This window comes from Sinohyriopsis cumingii, chromosome 16 (genome assembly GCF_028554795.1).
Source record: "Sinohyriopsis cumingii isolate HCF-2022 chromosome 16, ASM2855479v2, whole genome shotgun sequence".
NCBI lineage: Eukaryota > Metazoa > Mollusca > Bivalvia > Unionida > Unionidae > Sinohyriopsis > Sinohyriopsis cumingii.
In genome coordinates, this window is record NC_142976.1 from 14941134 (window position 1) to 14966996 (window position 25863).

The window sequence follows — 25863 nt, forward strand, 5'->3', positions numbered from 1 at the left end:
GATGTTGATTTCACGAGAGCTCTAAGAAAGTAGAGAAGGAAGAAAGAAAGACATATTGAAGTTAGATAAATATTGACCTATGACTGTTCTCCCCCCCCCTTCAATTGTACATGGAGAACAAATTTGGAATTTCTGTTTTTTATGCAAAGATATTTAACCAGTGAATGAAGGTGCTGATGGAACAAATGAAATTAGCATAGAATGAGCTATGGTGCATATTTCAGACTGCACAAGTTTATCACCTTGTCTAGGTTAAAGAAAATTGTAGAATAGGACTGGGTGTAGTCAATAGTTTTCCTTCCACACTAACAAATACAAGTACCTGTGGCTGCAGCATTCTTTTGCATCTGCGGGTTTGTTGGTATTTAACCTTATTCCCAAATTTGTTATGGATGAGATTTTCTTTGCACGAGGAAATTGCATTATTTCTTCTGTTTTGAAGATAATATTGTAATATCTTTCACATGTACCTGAGACATGAAATTGGTAAGAAGATGTTTTCCAATCATTCATGTTGTACAAAACAAAGGGAGTTAAATGGAACCACCATTAAATGGTCTAAAACATTGGATAAAAATCACTGCAACCAACAGGAAGTCTGTTTGAAAGTACTGTTGTTATCTTCTCATCAATGAGAATTATATATAAATATATAATAACATTATGTCTGTCTATAGTCTGCATACTGGAAATAGGACCAGAATGTCAACATACATGAAAGTGCAGCACCTACCTTCCAATGATAAAAAGACCATCAAGTTCATATGTATATCAATATGCATCATATTGCAGGCTGCGTATCATGAATTGTATCGATACACTGCACAGGTGTATCGTTTCACCCCTATTTGTTACCTTCTTTCAATGACATCAAGCATGACCTCCTCAAAATCAGTTGGCTTTATCCTTACCCCATACACAAATTGTCCACAAAGTTCGAGTATTTGATGCAGAACTAATGTTATTGTGTTATTCTTTCAGTTACAGTGACTTTGACTTTTGGAACACAAAATCAATAGGGTTCTTCCTTACCCCATGTGCAAAGTCTGGTAACTTTGGATGGTGGAGAATTCAGGTTATTGTGCACCAGAAGGTTTCTTCTTTGACCCTCAGTGACCTTTACCTTCAAAATTTTGGTTCCCATAGTGATAGGATTCAAGTGATCCACATAGATATATAACTGTTAATGATGGCAAACTAAGGATATTATGCAGAAACCACTTTTAGCTCTGCTGGTTATAGATCAGAATAGATTATGGGATGGTCTGTTGTCCATCATCTGATGTCTATCATCCATGGCCAATCTATTACTTAGCACAAGCTTGTTATTGCTGCTCCTCCTAAACTACTTGGAGGATTCCCATGAAATTTTACACATTCATCCCATGGTCTAGTTGGTCTTAAGTGAAAATGATGCCCAGTATTGTCTCCACAGTGACCATCTAGAAAATGTTGTTACATCTACTTTTCCTGAATGAATGGTCATATCAGCATGGTATTCTCACAAATATATTCTTATGATATATAATGGCATCCAATATTGCCACTACTGCAGCCACCTTGAAGAATTGGTTATCGATACTACTTATGAATTGAAAATAATTACTCTGCAGTCTGGTTGGCCCTTAATGAAAATGGTGTCAATCTGATATCAAGTATAGTTCACGGCGACCAAGTTGAAAATCTTGATCACTATTTCTCCTGCATAGGTGGTCATGTGAAGATGAGGTTTTCACTTAAAGATTTCTTATCATATCTAGTTGCTCCTGATTGAAAATGATGGTGCACATGTAATGTCCAATATGGCTGCCACAGTGGCCATGTTGAAAATCTCATGACTACTCCTCCTGAGATGGCACTCTACAGTTTAGGATTTTGCATAGGGTTAAAATTTTAAAGAAAAAGAATTTCCCTGGCTTTCCTCACTGGTTATACTGGCTATTTGAAAAAGACCTTGCATATCTTAGGCATAATTCAAAGAACCTTTCATTCCCTTTATTTTGTTTTATGATTGATGGGTGTAATATGGGTTATAGAGTATACAGCTTGGCCTTATCCAGATGTGCAACTTTCAAAAAAGTGCTAGCTCCGCTTGGTCATTTTCACTTCCTGAACTTCAGAGGTAAATTGTACAAAAAAGGGCCGATAACTTTTTTTTACGTTTTATATATTTGGTAATTTATTCATTGCACTTTCAGAAGCTGGTATTGTCTAGTCTGGCAAAATTCATTTTCTCTATTTTAATAGCTGCTATGGATAGTGTACTTTAGACTAATTCAGACTGATTTTTTAGCACAAGGGAGCAGTCATTTTAGTTAGGAGTGTGCTTAGATCATGTACAGTTTCCAAAAGTACACTATGCAAAGAAATTTCATCCACATGACATTAATGTAGCATAGAGGTATGCCAACATTCTCTCCATTGTGCATGTTTTAAATGCAAACAACTTCACCTTACATACATCACTCTCTCAAAAGTACATAATAAATGGTGAGCGCCCCCTGAATAAAAATTAATACTGGCATGGGGTTTTCACCAGAAGGCATCTTATTATTTCAAGTTAGTCCTAAATGAAAATGGTGCCACTAGTTGATAATGAAAATGGTGTAGATCTGACTTCCAACAGCCATCTTGAAAGTATTTGTATGGCTAATTCTTCTAGATGGCTGTCATATCAAAATGATGTGCTTTCACAAAGAGACATCTTATCACACCTAGTTGGTTGGAAATGGTGCCAATCTGATGCCTTTGGTCAAGATAGCAGCCATCTTGAAAATATTATCATAACTTTTTCAAAGCAGATAGTCATATCAACATGGCACTTCCACTAGAAGATGTCTTATGATGTCTTTTTGGTTTTAAATGAAGACTTGTTCCTCCTAAATGAAAATTGTGCCAATTGTATCCAATATGTTTACCACAATTTTGAAAAACCTATTATAGCTGAGGAATATCTGGTTTAAACACTCAGCAGTTAATAGGAAGAAACAATCTTATCTTGACTTCCTGGAAATTATTTTTAGCAAGTTGAGCATTAGTTTCTTCGAGGGGCCTTTGTTCAGTGTCTTTGACCTTTTGACCACAAATTCAGTAGGGTTCTTGCATATCTAAAGTGCATGCCTTCCAGTGTTTGTCAGCTGGATGTAGAGAACTCTAGTTACTGTGTCAAAATCATTTTTAGCTTTACACGGTGTTTGTCAGCTGGATGTGGAGAACTTTAGTTACTGTGTCAAAATTGTTTTTAGCTTTACACAGTGTTTGTCAGCTGGATGTAGAAAACTCTAGTTACTGTGTCAAAATCGTTTTTAGCTTTACACAGTGTTTGTCAGCTGGATGTAGAAAACTCTAGTTACTGTGTCAAAATTGTTTTTAGCTTTACACGGTGTTTGTCAGCTGGATGTAGAGAACTCTAGTTACTGTGTCAAAATTGTTTTTAGCTTTACACGGTGTTTGTCAGCTGGATGTGGAGTACTCTAGTTACTGTGTCAAAATCGTTTTTAGCTTTACACAGTGTTTGTCAGCTGGATGTAGAAAACTCTAGTTACTGTGTCAAAATCTTTTTAAGCTTTGCACGGTGTTTGTCAGCTAGATATGGAGAACTCTAGTTACTGTGTCAAAATCGTTTTAGCTTTACTGGTCATATAAAGAGAGAGCTTATGGGATGGCCTGTTGTCTGTTATTCATCCAGTGTCCATCTATCTGTTACTGCTACTCTTTTAAAACTACTTGGCGGATGGCCATGAAACATGACACACATTCATTCCAAGGTCTAGTTGATCCTAAATGAAAATACTGCTCAGACAGCCAGTTTGGCCACCACAACAGCCATCTTGAAAGACTTATTGCTAATCCTCCTAAATGGATGATCATATCAACATGGGGCTTTCACTAAAAGACTTTTTGTGATGTCTTCTTGGTCCTAAATGAAAATTATGCTGATATAACATCCAATATGTCCACCATCTTGAAAATCTTATTGTCACTACTACTCCATACTGACATCAGGTTTTCACGAGAAGACTTCTTATGATGTCTGGTTGGTCCAAATTGAAAAATGTGCTGCATAGATGTCCAATACAGCCACTACAGCACCTGCTGGTTATGTCAGCATGGCATACCTGAATAACATGATGTGTCACACAAAAAAGTTATTCTTTACTCATGTACCCCTTCACAAAGTAGTCTTCTGAAAAACAGGATTTTCAGTAATCATTGGGAAAAAATATAATATATGCCTGTAACAAGTAGCTTGTGTGTTGTAGTAAACAGCCCTGCTCATAACTTGTATAAAACTATCCTTGGGGCAGCTTAGATGACAATTAAAAGGCAAAGACTTGGGGTAGAAACATTATTTCATGTATTACTTAATTAGTTGTCAATAACTAGGATGTTAAATCCTTGAAGACTGCTGTGAGGGAGCCCATTGTGCTAATTTGCATAGGTAAAGTTCACTAAGAACACAGTTCATTTTAAGCTATCAGTAAATCAAAGAGGTGCTAGTTGCATGTAGAACAAAAATTATTACACAATATTGCCTTGATTGAAAATGTTTAACCTGTAAAACATTTATATTCAAGATTATTGTCAAGTTTGTAAACAGCTGCAAGATTTAATTCTTTGCACATATTACCTAAAAAACCATATCAACATCAACAGAAATCATTATGGAGTGTACGATGTCTGTAAAATTGGAGCAACATCTGCATGTATCATTTTCAATACATTAAGCTGAACATTCAGATTAGTTTTCTCTATTTTAATCTTGTTAAAATACTTACTAATAATTGACACATGGACCGCTCTGTTGGCCTGGTGGTTAGAGTATCTGCCTCAGATATGGGAGGCCGTGGGTTTGATCCCCAGCTGAGTCATATCAAAGACTTTAAAAAATGGTACTAACAGCTGCCTTGCTTGGTGCTCAGCATTAAGAGGTTAGTGTTAGGACTGGTTGGCCTGGTGTCAGGATAATGCGACTGGGTGGGACATCTTGCTACATGTCTGCGGCAGGGACCCCGAGTGGCCAAGAGGTCTAAAGCGCTCTCCGTTATGGATTACTACCATCTCACCTCTGTCTGCGTGGGTTTGAGTCTTGAATTCGAGCAATGTGGGTATGTGAGAAAGTTTGCCAGTAGCTTCTGGTGGGTCGGTGGTTCTTTCCGGGTTCCTTCCTCCACCATTAATGCTGGCTGCCATGTATAGCCAATCGTGTGCTGAAAAATGGCGTTAAACCCTACAACAACAACAACAACATGTCTGCAGCATGATGCCCCAGTGCTAGACATCGCTATAAACTGCCACACCGCAGACATCATAGCGGTATGACTGAAAAAAATTTAAAGCTCAGTAAAAATCCAAATCACACACAAACACACACAATGACACATGCTTTTCAGAATTATTTTAGCAATGAAATTGAGTGAGTGAAGGACAGTAATAATCAGGCCCTCATGTTTGATTTGTGTTGATAAAGTGTTAACACCCAAACTGGCAGAGGCATTTATTACTGCTTTATTACCTGTAAAGCCCCCATTAAACTTGAAACTATTATGTCCCCATGACCTTCAGATGGTCAGTCTCAAAAGGTGATGTGTATTCATTTTTATATTAAGACAAGCATATTTCCTGTTCAAACTACAGCAGATAGTTCTTACAATGCTAACATTATGGTAAAAAACAATTCAGTTCTGACCATTATTGACTCGGAGAATCAGGCAGGGAAGTTTGAAAAACAATACCATCCAGTCTTAACTGATTGTGAAGTTGAACACTAATGACACTTTGAAACCCCCTACTGAACTATTAGGAGCAGCAATGACTGCATCTAATTAAGTCTATATTTTTCCATCTAATATAATCTCCCATTCATACCAAAAATCTTAGAAAAGGTTGTTCTATCCCAGCTTGTATCTCATCTAAATTCAAACAGTCTTTTTAGCAATGCACAATCTGCATATCGCTCTTGCCACAATACTGAAACTACTCTTCTAAAAGTAGTTAATGACATTCTCTCTGCGTTTGATAGCGGAAAGATTACAGTCCTCACCCTCCTTGATTTGTCTGCAGCATTTGACATAATAGACCATGATATATTACTTCACCGTCACCAGCATGTACTTGGCATTCATGATACAGCCTTACTGTGGTTCAAGTCCTACTTGGTCAACAGGACACAAACTGTATCTGCAAATGGAATACACTCCAGCCCAGTTGATCTATGTTGTGGTGTTCCACAGGGGTCTGTTCTTGGACCTGTTCTCTTCATTCTGTAAACTCAGTTGCTCTCAAGTGTCACAGATCATCATCATCCAGTGTCTCACCAATTGTACGCTGATGACACCCAAATATACAAATCTAGCCACCCAAATGAAGTTGATGCTACCATCCAAGGTGTAGAGAGGTGCATTTCTGATGTGAAATTGTGGATGACATGTAACAAGCTGCAGATGAATGATGATAAAACTGAGACCATTATGATCACAACACAATGACTTTCTCATTCACATCCTTTACCTCAAACAATAAATATCAGCAGCACCAACATTAAATTCACACAATCTTGTGTCTATTAGTTCAGTGGGCAGTTCATTCCACGTTGCTGGGCCCTGGTATGCAAAAGAACGCTGTCCATATGACTTTGTTTTCATAGTGGGAATAATGAGTATACAATTGAGAAGCATAAGTATCTTGCTGGTGTGTACACATGGGTGAGATCAGATAGGTATGTTGGACTAGAGTCCGACAGTGAAACGTAGCACAGAGAACAAATGTTGTGTTTGATTCTGGATCGAATGGATAGCCAGTGTAGGGTACAGAGCAGCGGGAAGGTGTGCTTTGATTGTGGTACTCTAAGTATGATCCGAGCAGCTGTGTTTTTAACTTTTTGAAGTTTCTGGAGCAGATATAGAGATGAACCAGACAGAATTGAGTTACAATAGTCCAGTCTTGAAAGTACTAATGAACACAAGTGTTTTAGTGGCATCAACTGAAAGATATTTGCGAATTGAGCTGATGCATCTCAGCTCAAGATATGCAGCCTTACATATGTTCATAACATGTTTATGCAATGTGAGAGTACTGTCCAGAGTAACACCAAGTGGAGCTAGTAGTTTTTTGAAAGGTGCACATCTGGAGCAAGACCAAGCTGTATACTCTATAACCCATATTACACCCATCAATCATACACCAAAATAAAGGGAATTAAAGGTTCTTTGACAAATATCTAAGATATACTTGGTCTTATCTAAATAGCCAGTATAACCAATGAGGAAAACCAGGAAATTCTTTTTCTTTAAAATTAAAACCCTATGCAAAATACAAAACTGTAGAGTGCCACCAGTAAATAAACACCAGAGAATTGCAGTTTTAAATCATTTTTTATAATGTTTTTCAAATTTAATTTTAACATTTACTCCTTAAAAGATGTTTTAATCATATAAAGTTCTGTTCTGTAATGACTTGAAATTAGTATAACTTTTAATTTCCTATACATGTACATCTTTATTAACAATATATTCCATTAACATTAGCTAAACTTTTTAGAAATAATTACTTATGTTTATAAATTATGTATTGTTATTATTAAAAAAGTAGAAGTCAAATTTTAAAATTGTTCAAAATACAATAAAATAAAGCAAGGAAATCATTCATATATATATATATATATATATATATATATATATATATATATATATATATATAATGGATCTTAAAATAACAGTTTATGTACACAAGTATTATAGTGCATTAAATCACAAAAATTAGTTTATGAATAGTGTTTGAGACATGTATGAATAAAACAGAACAGCCTGAAAGAAAAGCGTTTACGAAGCAATTACTGCTCCATTATACTGATACAAAATTAATGTGCTTTATTCATTTTCTCAATACTACGGTATTCTATAATATAAATAATGGTACTGGCCCGCCGTATTATTATCTATTTGTCCGAAATTTGCTTAGTGGGGTGGGCTGGGGATACATTCTATTGTTAAGATTTGAGAATGATTCGTAACGTCACACACAAGGACCACTGGTAGACCGGTTGCTGTACGGATTTACAACAGTAATTTTTATCGTGTCCCTAGTTTGTTTTTTTTTCGTTTTTTTTTTTTCTTCATTATTGCAATAGAATTTTGTATCAATTCACAATAATAAATTTTTTATTTGCCTTTAAAGTGTAAATACCTAACTCGTTAAAGTGTGCCACCAGTATAACAACGAACATGTTTGTTCAAAGCTTGCGTTATTGTAGGCGTCTTACAACATGGCGTCACCGCATGTACATTGAAGATTTAACTTGTAGTGAATGAAGTACATCCCTTCGAATTGAATCATTAGCACCACTGCACTAAAAAAATTAATATCTTCCAATACAATTATTATTTTTTTTAAATGTCATCAATAAAACTTTGAAAATAAATGTAAATACAGTAAAAACTAAGTTGTAGTTTGCTTTGATGTAAGCGACATTACCGGTTACAAAGTTACGGTAAATGTGCTATGAGTAAATGGCAGTACCAGCATAGCCGCAGACAAAATTCCCACTCTACTCACGCCCATTTTTTGTTAGTTTAAACGATTAACTAGCATAGATTGTTATCGGAAAACAGATTACGAATCTACCAATTATAAACGAAAGAGACGCCATGAGCAGTACCGGATTTACCATTGTGCTTTGGTGTGCTTAAGCACAGGGCCCCGTTGGCCAGGGGTCCCATGTTCCTGGCCCAAAAAAATTTAACGATGAATTTTTCAAATGTTTTTCAAAGGTCAAAACGTCCTAAACTTCTCGAGTATGTATGCCTGACTACCTGTGTAGGCCTACCGGGCCTATCTCTTTCAGGGCCCAAGTAAGGGGCCTCATAACTATTAGCACAGGGCCTCATTTGTCCTAAATCCGGCACTGGACATGGGTCGACCGAAACACAGATATCAGGGCCGAAGTCTTACATTGAAGGACTAGAGACGACGAAACAGCCAGCTGGCAATGTGTGGAAAATTATGATTTGTTAAGATGAAACACAAAACCATAATGGACCGTTGATGATCTAAGTCGATATTAGAACAAAACCAGTTATATCCGATTTTCCCCCTGACATTACTGGTAGCTGTACTAGTCCTACATGCAAGACCTGATGCTGATATTTGTTGTGGGCATCATATCATAACACCTAAACAAAATCAACATGTGCTATGTCTTACATGAAGGACTAGTAGCTGTACCAGTAATGTATGGGAAAAAAAAGCAGAGATCTACTTATTAGTCTAAGTCTATCCGTATTCAGAATTGTTACGTTTATTTTGATCATTCTCTCATGAACATCACGACAGTTGTGTGAATATATGCTGGTTATATGCCCTGTACAATTATATGTGTGTACCTTTTCATATAGATTAATTACATCACTATTGGATTGATTACATCAATGAAAAACACTAACTTGTAATTGTGTAGCTCTAAAGACAGGAAACCGCTATATACGTCTAGCTGAAATGTAATCTGGAAGAATTTGTTTTGGTACAAACAATAATAAAGCAAACTTTACATCTACTTGGGGGAGGGGGTAACAAGGGCCACTAAGCACGATTTGCACTGTGTCAGTAATGTACATTGCAGTCCGAGTTTCTTCTGACCCTTACCTTGATATTTGGACATTTATGTTGAGAATATCAATGTGTGTGTGATTTGGATTTGTAATGTAACTTTTTTAAAAATTCAGTCATATCACTACGATGTCTGCATTTTGGCAGCTTATAGCGATGTCTAACACTGGAGCATCATGCCTCAGACATGTTAGTATAATGTCCCACCCATAATGGAGTGGTAAGGGTCAGAGGTAACTCAGATTATGTACAGTATAGTAAAGATGTAAAAATTATCAAACCATGAATTATGTAGTCTTTTTTACCTTTATTTTAATTCATGTTGGAGAAATTGGAAAATATGCACATGCAAAATAATAAAAGAAACAATCATAGTACATTTGTTTATTGACAAGTTTACTTAAAGTAGTTTGAATTTTCTCTGACCCATGCTACCCCACTTTGGATATTTAAACAAGGGGGGAATGAGTCTGAGGAAACTTGGACTGTTGAATGAGCTTGCCACTCTGATGTATGTCAGTCTTGTAAATTTTGTCTTAACATGTTTTGTTTCTATAAATTGGTCACTGAAAAAAAGTTATGTAACTTAACAAGTGTTTAATGCAGAGTATTACATGCTTTCAAGCCAAAAACTAGGTCTCACTGACCTATGCTCCACTCTTTAGTTTTTCTGACTGTTTCTGAGCAGTCATGTAACTTGTTGGACTTAGGATTCTAGATGGCAGATAGGTCAACATTTTATAATTTCTTATCCAGAAATTGGCACTATTCAGGAAATAACTGACAAAAATAGTTAAAGAAATAGCAGTACCGATAATCATTGTAACTAAAGGAGTATATATCATTAGACTTATCCAATAGCTAGGTATCTTGTTTGCGAGGTTATTATAATGTTGTAGCCTGATATGGAGTATTACAAGTTTGTTTTTGTCTTTAGATCTCTCACTTTGAATAATACAATCTCTAAGACACAGGTAGTTTGAAGATTTTAAAAAAAAAAATACAATAAATCATTTTCCCAGAGTAACATATTTCTGGCACTGGACAATAAGTTGTTTATGCCCTCTAAATCTGCATGCAAAATTGTCAGAATCAAAATTTTGTACATCTCATGGATAATTTTCTTGATTTACATCAAAATCCAATTAGGTTATTAACATACACGTGCAAAATCCTATGAAAGATTTGAAGGCTGGCTTGACACATGTCCATATGGAGTGCAGGGAATATAAAGCAACAAATGTGGCATTATGTTGAATAAAATATGAATAGCTGTTTTACAGCAATAGAGCAACCTGAATTTTCATAAAGAAACAGAACTAAACGTTTTATAATATTGCTGCCTTTTAATTTTGTTATTCTTCAATATTCACTTTTGTTGAATATACATGTATTTTGTGTAGGGAAGGATCAACCAGTCACTTAACAGTATTTTCTGTAGAGGTCAAAGGTGTACATCCTGAAAATTTCCTCATTTTTGGGGTGGAGGTAGGGTGGGGTATATTATAACATTAAAGCATGCACACGTTTTTTTCCCATTCATTAAAAGGCATCTGAAACAAAACAGAAATTATTTATTGTTTATTTTAAGACAGTTTAAACAAATGCAAAAAATGCTGGTACCTTGTTACAAGGAAAATAGCTCTTTAAAACACCATTTGCATCAAAACCCTGGTATACCTACAGTAATTTCAGAGATTTTAAACAAAAAATGCTGGAAATTCCAGTTTTTTCTTGATGTACCAACTCTTTACTTTTCTATTACAGCAGAATCTAAACTGAAAGACTGTGCACATTGCCACTGTGTACTTAACTGAACCCCTTTCCCAACCCATAAATTAACATATATAGACAAAATTGCATATTTTTGTGTCTGAAACACAACTGATACTCATGAAAATAAACGAGTTCACAGTAATCATGTATTTTATTTACCAGGCTTTGCGTTAAATAACCATTACTGTAGTATTGACAATACAACTTAAACAGTTTGCAGCCGAAATAATGCAGATGCTTCCTATATTCCTCTGATGCAAACCGAAATAATAAGTTATAGATTGCATGTTTTTTAACTTGTGTTTATTTTACGAAATTTGTTTGTTAGGAAATTCGGGACTATAGCATTTACACCAAATGAACAAACCTCTTGTCTTATACAATTTTCATGCATGACACGCATTTTGCCTCTAAATCTAGCATATCAGAAAGGTTTTCAGTTAAAAACTTTTAATCTGGTGCAATTTAAAGTTACTTTTAAAAAAATTCCATTAAAACCAGATCATTTAAACATTTTATACCAATCCAACAACAAACGAGCCAAATATAATGCAGTACACTGTAACCTACTTTGCTTTGATGCAAGTAAGACTTCAAGGATCAAATCCTTTCAGCAATCTGTATATTACATTCACAACCTCTGTAATTAACAAACAACTAAAGATTGGGGTCTTTTGTTTTATGTTGTATTTACATCACATACATGTATTTCTTATGATGTTTTATTTACAAACTTGAAGTAATACAATGAGAACTGTAACATTATTTTATTAAATGAACTAAAGAAAATAATTATGAAAACTACATGTCACTTTTGATCAAGTTCCACAAAATAATTCATGACATTTTATTGCAACTTGAACAAATCCTGATACAGACTTCAAATTATGAACCCCACCCCACCCCACCCATTACAAATTGTCCATTAAATTAGCAAAGACATTTTGTATCAGTTTCAAGAGAATAAGTGCCTAACAAGCTACTGATTAAAATATCCATCATATGGCAAATGATGAATGATAAAGGAAGTGTATAAGAGTCATATGGCTAACAAGTATAATAGCTATAAATAGCATAATGGATGAATGGAGTTTAGGTCACTGTACATGGACCATATAGGTCTTGGGCAGTCTTCCTGTTTACCATCAAATGAACACTAACATAATCAGCCTTCAATAACAACTGAAATGAGCTTTCAATGTTTTCACTAAAAGTGTATTCCATGCATAACAGTTACATAAACCATCCAGTATTTTTGGCGCATTATGTTTCTCAACTAAGACAATCAACTGGTTTTCCTCAAACTTTCCCAGATCTTGAGTAGAAGTACAGAGGGTATGTACAATGAAGATTTTTTATGAATTAAAGTTTATGATCCTGTTATGCTTTCGCCTTGTTTTGTACAGGTAAGTAAAGCTTGAATTCTGCTGGCAACTCATCTTCTGAATACAGTCTGTCAGAGAAGTAAACTCTTCGGATGCGGCAGTTTGCATGGATCTGAAAGAAATGTAACAGTAAAAAATGAACATCCCATATAGCATCATACTGCCATAATAACAAAAATATCACAGCAACAATTTCTGAGATTCAGTTTGTATTGAAAGTATCTTCAAGAAATGAGAAATCAAGAACTTGACTTTTCACTTTAAAATATAGCTGCCCCAACAATCAGTTTGGTACTAAAATACTGGAAAGTATAAATTGAAAAATTCCCCACATCAATCACAATTTCAGGAAGAAATAGACATTTTACTCAGAAAATCACACAAAAAACACTATTCCATTTGTGTACATAAACCACTCTCTTCCTTGTTGCTGCAACAACCTTTTTTTGTCTGCCTTCCTGCTTGCTCACTGCTAATATTACTGATAAACCAAAGACAAAAAATGTCCATCACAACTTACTTGTACTCGGAGTGTTTCAATGTAGTTCGTTCCATACGCTCTCCTTGTGAAATCTGACAAGTTGAATTGGATCTGGTTCCAGCCATCATCCAACCTCATCGGCATCGTACAAATAAATGGCTTCACTCGTGTTGTGCTCTGGTAATTGCTAGCCCTGAATCGTCTCCGAACATTCTTATCATCTAATACCTGGAAATTCAGAAGAATGTAACCTTTAAATTTCTAAAGGCATGTACTTCCAGCTTTCCCTAGCACTAGCTGGGGTCAATAAGTACATTATAATTCACAAATCAATACATGATCATGTAACATTGCTTGTGTAAAGGTAACTATGTACTACAGAGATGTTGATCTGAGTAAACTTGACTAGGTGTCTTGGGTTTGTAGCACACATTTAAATAGTGTGTTACTATTACTATTAATTAGCATACAGGTAGTACATACACGAGGGTGTTTACAAAAGTGAATGCTGTGCAATTGGGGGGGGGGTAAAAACTGGCCAACTTCGCATTTACTGGTGGACTTTATTTAAGGGTTACTTGATAGATGGTCAAATCAAAAGCAGCATTAAGAAGAGTAATGATCAGTAATCTGCTCATGTATGTATAAACCCAACATTCCACCCCTACCCGCATGATGTAGACGAGTCCAAAGACAAAAGAAACACTCTTCTGATGACAGTGGTAGTACAATGGTTGGCCAACATATATGATGACATCATATGTGCTAAGTTTCACAGCAATCCACTAAAAACTGCAAAAGTAGTTACTTTTGCAAAATTCTGTCCTACATTACATCCAGATATAAGACTAAAAGGACACTAACTTTCAGTTGCAGGACAAAAACTATTCAAGAGTAATTACTGAAATGTGCATCTTAAAATAATGGCACATACAAAAGCTTATGGTAATCCATCAAAAACCGTATGACTAGTACGTTGGCCATACTGGTCCTACCAGACATCATAGCAAGTCTTTTAAATAAAATCCCAGGCTGAAATGACCACCTATTCAGAAGGTGGAGTGAAAACAAGATTTTCAAGATAATGAACATCTGAGCAACACCTTTTTTGTATTTGGGGCTAACTAGATCTGGGGAAGAAAGGCAATCCAACTAACACTTCAATATCAGAAAGAATAACAAACTAACAGGGGGATAAACAACAGACCATCTCACAAACTCTTCTGGTGTACGAAATGTACAGCTAAAAAGCTTATTGTACCAATATTCAAGTATCAATTTCTTTGAATCAATGGTGTTCTAAAATTAGAGAATATGAATAACTACTGGCATAAATGTGCGACCACAGCATCTGGAATCACACTATAATGAAAGGCTCCATTTGGAGAGCTTTATTTCAATTTTCTATGCAGCAGCATTACTGCTTCTTAACTTCTATAAGCTGTGAAGAAAGAAATCAAAGCCATGCCTATTTAGAACATACAGTGAATTAGCTTCAGTTAAATCAAAGTTACCTAGTTTGCAAAGGACAGAAATAGAATGGAAGCAAAAGTTTCAATGAAATGAATCATTTTGGTTGTTGTGAAATAATCCAGCCTGTCCTATGAGCTTTAATGCTAACATGCATACCATATAAGGCTTTCCACTTTTGCAGGTCATTTGTAAAAGAGAAACAATTGACCATATATTATACTCTTTGTCATAATCCAGCCATTTTTTTTTACAAATGTGAAGTATGCAAAGGTTGTGACATCAGGCCATTAAGCGCTTGGACTTATTAAACATTGAAAACATCTGGTATCATCTACCTTATAAAAGTACTTCATATTGGGCCTGTTGTCACCTATGAGCCAGACATAACTACAAGCCCATCAACACCCATTCCCCTTGGAGACAAAGAGTTACAACCCTGCAAATATATAACTGAACTCAAGAACTTTACAGTCTTTGCACCACAGCTGTTATAGTCTGCAACATCTTTACATTTAAGCAGACAGGACCAAATTCTTGTATACTTTGTGTATTCCCAAGTTTTATACAAACATATGAACATGCAAATGAGAGTAAAGTTTTGTTTTCTCCCAATGACCTCTGAACCGGTGCAAAGGGATGTAACTCTTGCATCTCCTAAAGAAAAGTGTTGACTAGGGTATTATTATATTGGTGTAATACATTGACCACACAAGATGGGGTGGCAGTAAATTTTGGTTAATACTAGTGTTTGTTGGCTCATTTTACTGCAGTTAGGATTTGTGGAGGCATAAAACGCCTGTCAGCCCATCTGTCAGCAAGGTACTTATTAAACATATGACCTAAAAGTTACTTTATCAGAAATAATTCCTGGCAAGGAGTGAAAACATGATTAATCTTTTAAGAGTAACAATAATAAGTGATTTGAGGTGTTGCGATTCTTGCCAGAAAACACAAAAAAAACAACCTGAACCCAATGTCAAGAAATAGAGTCACAACACTCGCATTCTGCAGATGTCTAGACACAACAAACCAAAAGATATTTTGTATTATCCCTCAGCTTTAAACATGTTTCCCATACTCAGGACAACATCAGAAACACTGCAAAAGATGTGTGATCCCTATCCTGAAAATCTTTACCTCAAGCTGTCTCACTTCTTTTACTTAAGCTAAAAGATGACTTCACCCTTCATCACCTAGGGCATTATTAATATTCCAACTCAGTTGATAGCAATTAACAGGCAATGAATGTATTTCCCCATTAAATAATTCCACATTCATTTCATGATAGTCACCATTCCTTTGTAAACACATATCCAAAGAGCATTACCTGTACTTCAAATGTGAAATATTTCTTAAGGTTCTTGATGATCATAACCAGAAAGGGCAGTTTGATACCCAGTGTCTTTTTTGGATCTGCTGGACATGTGATGTATGTTGTGCTGCAATGGAAATAATCAATGTCAATGATTTGCACCAAATAACAACAAATTACATCAATAAACATTTTATAAAATCTGAGATAAACTTAAAAGATGAAAATGTATTTAAAGATAGTACCAAGTAAGAAAAATTCTGTCAAGAATATTATTACCAATGCAAATAAACATTCCTTGGAACATATTTTTCTAATACGATTAGAAATACGTTTAGAAATTGAGTTGTGCCTTTATGTCAAATTAGCTGTTAACTGCGCAGTGATCTGTCATTTCTGTAAACAATGAATAACATGTTATTTGGTTTCAAAAACCCATTTTGTATCAAGAAAGAATGATTGTACTATAATAAAGGAAAGTAATATTCATAAAGTGTACAAAAATATCCCACATTTCGACTCAAAATGCACATGAAAATGTGATTTCCAAATGTCAACATGAAGACCCACTCCATAACCGGTGACCCAGAAAATCCAATTTACTATAGATCTTTTAGAATCATACAAATAAATACAGTACATAAAAGATTGAAATGTATACCCTAAAACAATACTGCATTTTACTCCAAGTTTCCAATTTTGCAAGAAGTTGTCCCACACATACAAAACAGTCTGATACCCAACGTCTCAACTTGACGCTAGAACATAAATTCTCAAACAATTCCCTGGTGTATAGGTCTGTTTCTAAATTCTTCAGTATTTTTTCCCCATGAACAAGACATTGCAAACACATTATATCCTATTCATTGTTGTTTCTATTCCACATAATAGCTTATTTTTTCTAAAATGTTTAACTTTACTACCTTTTATACAAGATCGGTTTAGTTTGCTTAATATCTCTTGCCATTTATTGACATTTTCACATTGAATTTTGTAAAACCAGATATAAACCTGACCTAATTACTCAACTGAACTGCTGACAGAAACTGTCCAAAGTAATGTATTTCATTTCTATAGCCTGATGGATAAACATTACATCTTTTCGAATGCAATGCGCAGTATAGGCTGACATATCATGCGTCCGGAAAACACGGGGGAGGTATCCCCCGTGTCCAAAATTAATCTTATTTTGAACAGAATATTCTGGTGACATTTGCCTCTTTCAAAAGGTAAGTATTGCAGTATTTTATTTTCATCAGTTGGTTGTATTCTATTGCTTTAATATTGGAGACGGAAACCTTAAGTGCACAGAAATGCCCGACAGCAATGTGTATGTGTGTATATATATATATATATATATATATATATATATATATATATATGAAGACATTCAGATAAATATTCTAATTACTTGTTTATCTTAATTAAATGTACTGCAAAACATCTCTATCCTTCTTTGTGTCATATAATCAGGTGAAAACTATTCTTGACTTAAAACCACCAAATCATCCACTGACTCCTCTTTTATTTACTAACCTGTTGCTTCAACTTAATCTGTAATCTGCTCTCAAACACTAATGTTAATGTGGGCAAAAATATATAACACTAATGTCAAATATATGAATCACCCTTGTATCACAGAGAACAAGATGATGAAAGGGAGGAGCATGGAATCGTTGGATAGCATGTTACTTACCTAACATTTGTTCCAACAATTTCTAGCACTAGCGACTGGATGTCATTGTCTGTGATGCGTTTTATATGACCATTTCGTACCTGAAAGAAATAAAACTCCAATAAATGTCAGATGGTACAAACCACTACAGCATCAATTGAAAAAAGAAACAAAATGGCGGAAGTAGAAAACTTAACAAAATGATCACCTAGCAACCGTCATTTAAATTTGTCAAAATAACAAAAATATCGGTAGATAACCCTAGTAATATTACTTCAAAATGCAGCTATAATGTTAAATAGTTCTAAAATGATGCAATATTGTCATTTTGAATATGCAACGTGCAATCACTGCATTCACATCTTTTTATTAACACGACGATTTGAACATAAACTGCAATAAAATATATCACACAATTAGAGGGCAGTAATAAATATGGGTAAATGGTATATTTAAAGACAACACTGCTATCTTGGATATGCTGATAAACAAATTTAAACAAAGACTTCGTTCCAAAACATAGAAAATTCATCACCGTCTGTTTGCAAATCATAAAAATATCGACTAAAAATACAATTAAGGAGCATAATTTAATTGTATACGAAATATATATTATTTCAATCATTCAATAAGCTATGTACGATGTTACAATAAAGACGAGTCACGATAAATAACAGAAGTAAAGAGGGAGATAGGTCATTAGCTGTTCCGGTTGCCAGCCATGTCACTATGGCGATCTGGGATATAACTGCATCAGATACGAAGTTAAAACTCACCTTTTTGTCCCAAATCTGTAATGGTTTACTACCAATACTATAAAGTATTGATAAAAAGCCACTCTGGAATGTATTCTTAAACATGTCTTGCGTTTAAAATCTATACGATATCGTCAAAAATTTATATCTGCCAAGCCACCTACAAGAACGATCCTTCTCGCTCGGTGTTCCAGTTGTCAAGTGAAGTCTTAACTCTGTGTAGATTCACATACTCAGTCGTCAAGGTCGGTTGTTCGGTCGCGCAACGCTACAGGTTGCCACGCGAGTATCTATGGAACTATTTCTCGATCTGCATAAAACAAAAAGATTGATGCATTCAAAATCATAAATTTTACTTGGCAATTATTTTGTTGTAAGTATTATTTTAATATATCACATTTCTTACCAAAATACTTAAAACCCAGGAACTATAGCGTCGGAATGACTTCCGATCGCTGAATCATATGTCTTCGTCAGTTGTCATGTACTACATTATGCACGTGGTTTTCTTCCGTAACAAAGATACATGATATAAATCTTTTGTTTGAGTGTAACGTTGTAAACTATATCCAACAAACTGCACTTGAAAAAAAAAAAGGCAATAATAGAACAAATACTTTCTCAAAAGTTGTATACGGTGAAGAAATCGTGGAAATTATTATTATTATTATTATTAATTATTACTAATAAATAGTATTTATTTGATAAACTTTATATCTCATTAATTATATAACATGTTTATACTTCATCACATATACAGTTGTCCATTATATATGTTTATGTTTTATCGTATGTTTTATAAGATAGTTATATACTTAATCAGATATCTTATAAATTGTATAATTTAATCAGATATTATAATTTGCATAAAATAGCTCATAACTTAATAAGACTTTTATATACTTTATAAAATATGTTAATATAAATTTAAATAAGATATATTTTAATGTCATTAAGATCTCTTATGTAATTTATGAAATATATAATAGAGTTTATCAAGTATCATATAAAACCTACCATATTAGAATTACCACAGTTTACAAGACATATTATTTATTTTATATCTCATACAAATTAATAGATATCTTGTCAACCTTTTCAGCTTCCATATGACATATTGCGCGTTTTATCCAACATCATATCAAAGTCATTAGATTTTTTAAATACTTTAGAAGGTAATCGTATTTTATAAATAATAAAAGATCTCTTAAAATTTATAATATGTTTTTAATTAAACAGGATATGTTGTAAAATATGTAGGATATCATATAATCAATTAGATATTTTCTAAAGTGTATAAAATATATTATACAGTTTCTGAGATATAAAATTTCTGGAATAAATAGTAATTTGGCTTTCAATATGGATATGTTCTGACTGTAGAGTTAATTTACCCTGTCCCTCTTGAATGTCTTGATTTGTAAATTATATGATTTTAGTTTGTATCATATTGTGTTGCATAAATATTCCTACACAGAGCTGCCGCTTTTGTTTTGTTTTGGTCAAATGGTGAAGCTTAATTTGATACATTAGAATCGACTGCATACAATGTACGTTAAAGAAGGTCTCTCTGTTAATTATGTCAAACTCCAACAGTGCGGTAGCATGAAGTCCTATAGCAAGATTACGATTTTGTTTCTTCGAAATAGCTTAAATTCAGTCTATGTTTAAGTGAATGGTATTGCAAGGTTCAGAACTCAAATTCACAAACTGATCAGGACATTCTTATGGAGGAGGATTAGCGGTAATCCCCTTCCATACATTCTAAGACACGTGAAGATTGCAATATTATGAAACTACTTTTACGAATCAATTGCACATTGCCTTGTGTACCAAAGATTATCAGCCTGTTGGTAAAGGTAAGCCTGAGTCAGTAACGTCATTCTTCTACCGCTCCGGTGGCCTAGTGGTTAGAGCGTCCGCCTCGGCTGCGGGAGGTCGTGGGTTCGATCCCCGGACGAGTCATACCAGAGACTTACAAAAATGGTACTAACAGCTACTTCGCTTGGCGCACAGCATTAAGAGGTTAGTATTAGGACTGGTTGACCTGGTGTCAGGATAATGTGACTGGGTGGGACATCATGCTACATGCCTGCGGAATGATGCCCCACTGCTAGACATCACTAAAAACTGTCACACTGCAGACATCGTATCGATAAGACTGAAAAATTGTTAAAGCTACATTAAAATTCCAGAACACACACACTCATTTACTTCCAAGCAACGCACGAGCACTCGCGCGCGCAAAACACACACACACACACACACACACACACACGTTAAATAATCAGTCTCTGCTCTTTATTAAATGGTTTGAAGCTTTGCACATCGTACTTAATTACCTTTCATGTCCATGCAGTCGACACTCTACGTAAGTAGAAATCGTAGTTTAAAACATTTTGATCTTTTTTGCAGTTGAAACTTTGTTGGTAATAAACCAATCGATCAATCAATCTGTTAATCGCTGTTTTATGTGAGTGGCATTACTTTAATATTCTGCTATTTAGATGCGTATCGGCCATATATGATGAACAACGCTTGTCGCCAATCGTCTTTTCATGGCGTGAATCATGGGCGTGACCTAACCGTTAGCATTGTTCAGCTGTGAACAAACACTGTGGGCTGATTATTATAGCTTCACTCCATGACTCTGGAGTAACCTTGTCAGATATATAATTATCAACGGTAGCAAATAAATGTTCTTAAGACCTAATTTTGGTGCCCTAGTATGCGCTGCAAAATATAATTTTAAAATGGTACTATTCAAATGGACAACAACAAGAATAACAGCAACACGGACCAGCTGTATATTTGTTTTTAAGATAATGGTGCGCATACAATTTATTCTTATGATGAACCGTACGTAAATATTAATTTGTGCAACCTCACTTCAAGAATGTCTGACATACCGATACTTTCATCATCTGTAGGAGACCCCTTTTCAAAAATTAATAGGTATGAAGGAAAATGCCTAATGCTTAATTATTAGAGTACAAGTCTGTTCATATGTAGTACCATGTAATCTTACCAGCTCTCTCTCTCTCTCACACACACACACACACACACACACACACGCACGCACGCACACATACACACGCGCGCTATTCATGTACTTATTTACCTAAGATGCGATAATATGGTTTACGTAAAATATCATACAGAATTGGATTAGCGGTACTACTGTGTTTAAAATGTGCACATGTCCCCACTTACTACTGCTACATCCACCATGGAGACAAAATTAACCTTGATTAACATTTTACGATTTAAAAGGTTGTTACTACAATGCTCAAATATTACAGTATTATCAATAATCTCATTCATACTGCATTCGTTATGTCCGTTCCCCTTACATCACCGTCCCCTTTTCAAGGACAAGTGTACACTCTGAGTGCATTGTAAGCTTTGCAAGAATGAGGACACAAGAAAAGTCGAAAAAAATTACATTGGACAATCCTTATTTGATGTGATAATGATAATCGCGGTGAGTTTAACTAGTATGAAAATTCAACCTTCTGTGTCTATAGTGTAGGCCTAATTTGATTATATTTCTTTCCGACAAGGTATATACAGATGATGGGCATGAAAAGTGATGGAGTAGTGTGAGCAATAGGTTTTTTGATCTGGGTCAACACCTTCCATACTTTTTCTGACTTTATCCCGAGCAGGCGCGAGTGAATCCCCTCAGCGACAGTCGCTCGCACGTACATGTTTGCACCTTGCGCGAGAGAAGTCTCCACATGTATTCAACCATTTACTTTTTATTTTACTGTTTGTAAATCACACCCCTGTTTCGGTTCTTTCTCTACGCTGCGTCCGGAGTCGTCGTAAATTTTAAACACCGTCTCGAACTCTGCTGTGGTAGTGGTTTTTATTTTCTGTGGCCAGCGAGTACAGTTTGTCATATATGCTGAGAATGTTTGGGAATGTTTGGGCACAATCAAGAATTTCAGATTAGACACGTATTCACGAAGACTGCCACAATAAAATTGGTTTGCCAACATCCCCCGAGACCCCGGTTACTACCGATATAGTATCGACGGCAAATCCGATTTGTTTAGATAGTTGTCTTGGTCGCAATTCCAGTAACGCTGAAGAAAGCGATGGTTGCATGTCCGAAACAGCACAGGCACATATATATTTCGTGAGTACGCGCTTCTCTTGGTGATTTCATTTCGCAGCTGTTATTCCGCTTCGATTATTTCTCCCGTGCGGGTAGTCTTGAGGGTCCATCGCAGTTTATCTATTAATAACACGATCGCGAAGTGTAACTGCTTCATATGGCGACCTTGCCCATACACATAGCGGATGGATGCAACATTCAGACGTACTTCAAGCTGTGTATTTTTCTTCACTGATACAACCGCTATGCAATTTTAGAAAATATGTTCCATGGGAATATTTATGTGTCCGGTGCTTATTTGGCCGCTTTTAAATTTATATAGAGTTACAAGAATTACACCCCTACTTTCTATCTCCAATGATCGTTTTCTCTTCTATCCAGGATTTATTACAGGAACAAGCATGTCCTTGTTAAATATTAGTCTGAGGTTTATTTGTGCCGAGTGAGTTAATGTTCTTGGTTCGATATAACTGACAGCGAAATTTGCTGGGGTGTTTTTGTGGGCGAATTCCTATTCATTGTTATAAAAGCAACACGCCCTCCCAGCTGATCCATCTAACCGTCGCTGTTAAATTCCTCAAGATCGCTATCGCGTGGCTGTTTAGAATCCATCAAGTATACGTAAATGAAAAATTCTAAGCACACATACCAAAGACGGTGAAGTACCAGTTCGGACAGATGTTGATCCCTTTAAACTGAATTTCGTCTCCGGGACTACTAATGTCGATGTTTCATATGTGATGAATTTAACAACAACATTGCCAGATTTATTGATACATGATATTGGTGACCAAAAACCAATATGCTGATGATTATTTCTCAACACCGAGATTCTAACCTACCAACATTTACTTCCGGTTATGGCAAGCAAACGTTATACAGATTCGAGCATATCTGTCAAATCTCTTTCCGAAAGACTGGAAAACAAGTCGACCAGTTACTAAAATTAAGAATTCAGTATTTTCGTCTTTTTCTTTGGTCAATGTTCCTTGAAATTCGGCTCCGTATGGTCACTACGCGTTTTGGTGAAGGTATTACCACATGGGCGACCTTTACATGCATGTATTGTTCTGTCACAGTATTGGTAACATGCCGAAATTATTTATTAATTCCATGGACACGCCAGATTATCTAATTCCCCGAATCTCGGTGATCTCATACAGGTGTTTCTCGACGGTTCGTTGCGACTTCAAAATAACGTCGTTGATGTTCACGTTGGACGTTTGCAGCTTTCCAGTTCAATCTTGAAAAACCGCAAACTCACCCTGGTCGAACTGTGGTGACAAACCTGTCAGATCCACATTGGCACTCCCTCAGGTCGCTGTACTCACGCGTCCATAAATGTCAAAAGGCATTTTGTATAGGTTAAGCGTATTTTCTACGTGACCTTTTCTTTGCAACGAGGTCGCTTAGTGCCAGTTAATGCTCGAGTGTACGCAGCGCTTCGACGGTGAGATGTCCACACATCGGAACATCCAACCGAGTTTGAAATAGAACAGAGTTAGGCACACAACTTTGTTGACCAGAAACACCGCTTGTTGGCGTTCGCGCCTGTATGGATACTTAGCAACTTCATGTGGCGGTGCTAGCCCGTGCGAGTCAAAATACAAGAGATGTTAAGGTGTCACAGCGTAGACGACCCAGTAAGTTCCAGGCCATTTGGATGAATCCAATTTGAAGATGCCGGTTTCCCACACGCGGTAAATCATTGTCTGAGAGTTTTAGCTTCGGGTTCTTTCGATATGAAGACGCACTTGATGTGCTCAATTATTTTTTTCATCACGAGTAAATCAAAATTGTCATCGGCGAGGCCACAGGTGAAGACATCGAACCCAAGTCAGCTACTGGTGCCAAGGAGATAGTTGAAGACCTTTCCCCTTCTTTGTAGAGACTGCGCGGGAGATTCATTCACTACAGTATTCTCCACAATTACGTCTTAGCGTAGGCAGCTCAGATGCGCCGCTGGGGACCCCAAACGCAAAACCGTTTTTGAAATCATGGGTACCGCATCCGCCTCCGACTTAGAAAATGTAATGTTATCGTGGTCTTCTTTTCTTGGGTTGCCAGGGACTGATTAGGTTGTGTTTTTGTTAACCGTTCGGAGATTTCTCCAGTTAACCGTACCGGAACAAGTTTCTGTGTAACCCCACACTCATTTCTTAATGCATTCTTTGGACTAAGATCAGCCATAACTAGAGATGTGACATTGTTTCTAAGTTTGCTGTTCATTTACGAGTATATGAAGCGATTGGAGGTTTTCCATTAGTGCGTCACTGACTCTCATTAGGCCAATTGTTCCCTCCAACAACATCGACTTATCATTCTCTATAATCACGGCATTGCATCTATATCCAACGGCGGCTACATCAGTTATATGTGCATGAAAGTGCATGTCAACCACATACAGTTTAACCGGTCTAGATACTCGAGAGAAAAGTAATAAATCTGTTACAGTATTAATCTCGAGAACACTTGTTTGCCATCATCGACACCATCGCTAAACTAAACTGCATAATTCCTGTTACCCTCTTGGTCTAATCTGACTGTGTATTTTGTTCCAAAGTATCATTAAGTACATTTCTACAAAAACCACACATGTGACTGAGCGGAATCGCGACCGAAAATGATAACGAGGGTTCAAGACATTGACCTAGATGCTGCGCAAATTCAAGGCTGTAATTAGAATTAGAAAACGTTAAATCTTCTATACCTGCGCGGTTCCCAGGCTGTAGCATTGTAAATGGTACAAGATTTTCAGTTTCGTTTGCCAGCGATTCTTGCATAATCCGGGCATCGTCGTGGGTAATCTACATCGTTGTTTTGCATAGGTTTTCCATCGATGAAAGATACAGAGACGTGTCATGCACTTGTAATTGTATTCGATATATTTAATTAGGCTCTTTCGACGTTTACAAATAACATTGAAAAGCAAGGACGCTTTGCTCTATTAACACTGAAGAGCCCATCATTGAATCGAGCCATAGTGAAAGTTTATACATTATCAGTTTTGACTGATACCTTTGCGACCTGCCTTGATCTATGAAACTCACGAAAGCGTTGAGGCATTCTAAATCCGCGTAGATTTCATATGGGATCCTTGTCTTCCGTACCATATCGAAGAATCTCAAAACATTCTTTCTAGGATCTGATATGATCGTAAGGTACATTATACCGCTGACTCTTCCGCCGCAAAAATCATGGTCGTCGAGGAACCGATGGGTGGTGAATATATACAGACATCGTAAACACGAAACATTTTCCTCTTATGATTGTGTGCTGG

General features: G+C 36.0%; 1 protein-coding gene across 1 annotated transcript; it reads right to left on the reverse strand.

Annotated features, from left to right (window-relative positions):
* Positions 1–11171: 11171 nt before the first annotated feature.
* On the reverse strand, positions 11172–18668 carry LOC149779974 (cilia- and flagella-associated protein 20). The gene is made up of 5 exons (XM_089936697.1): positions 18482–18668; positions 17727–17806; positions 16046–16157; positions 13285–13473; positions 11172–12876 (listed from the first exon to the last, which is right to left on the reverse strand). The coding sequence occupies exons 1-5, from the start codon at positions 18563–18565 to the stop codon at positions 12760–12762; spliced, it is 582 nt and encodes a 193-aa protein (XP_089792823.1). The 5' UTR covers positions 18566–18668; the 3' UTR covers positions 11172–12759.
* Between the last annotated feature and the right edge of the window lie 7195 nt (positions 18669–25863).

Excerpts from the sequence above, each read along its gene's own strand:
- LOC149779974 (XM_089936697.1), bottom strand. The coding sequence starts at position 18,565 with ATGTTTAAGAATACATTCCAGAGTGGCTTTTTATCAATACTTTATAGT. Across the intron at positions 16,158-17,726 it reads ATTGTTGGAACAAATGTTAG|CACAACATACATCACATGTC; the intron begins GTAAGTAACATG and ends TTTCCATTGCAG. Across the intron at positions 12,877-13,284 it reads TTGAAACACTCCGAGTACAA|ATCCATGCAAACTGCCGCAT; the intron begins GTAAGTTGTGAT and ends CATTTCTTTCAG.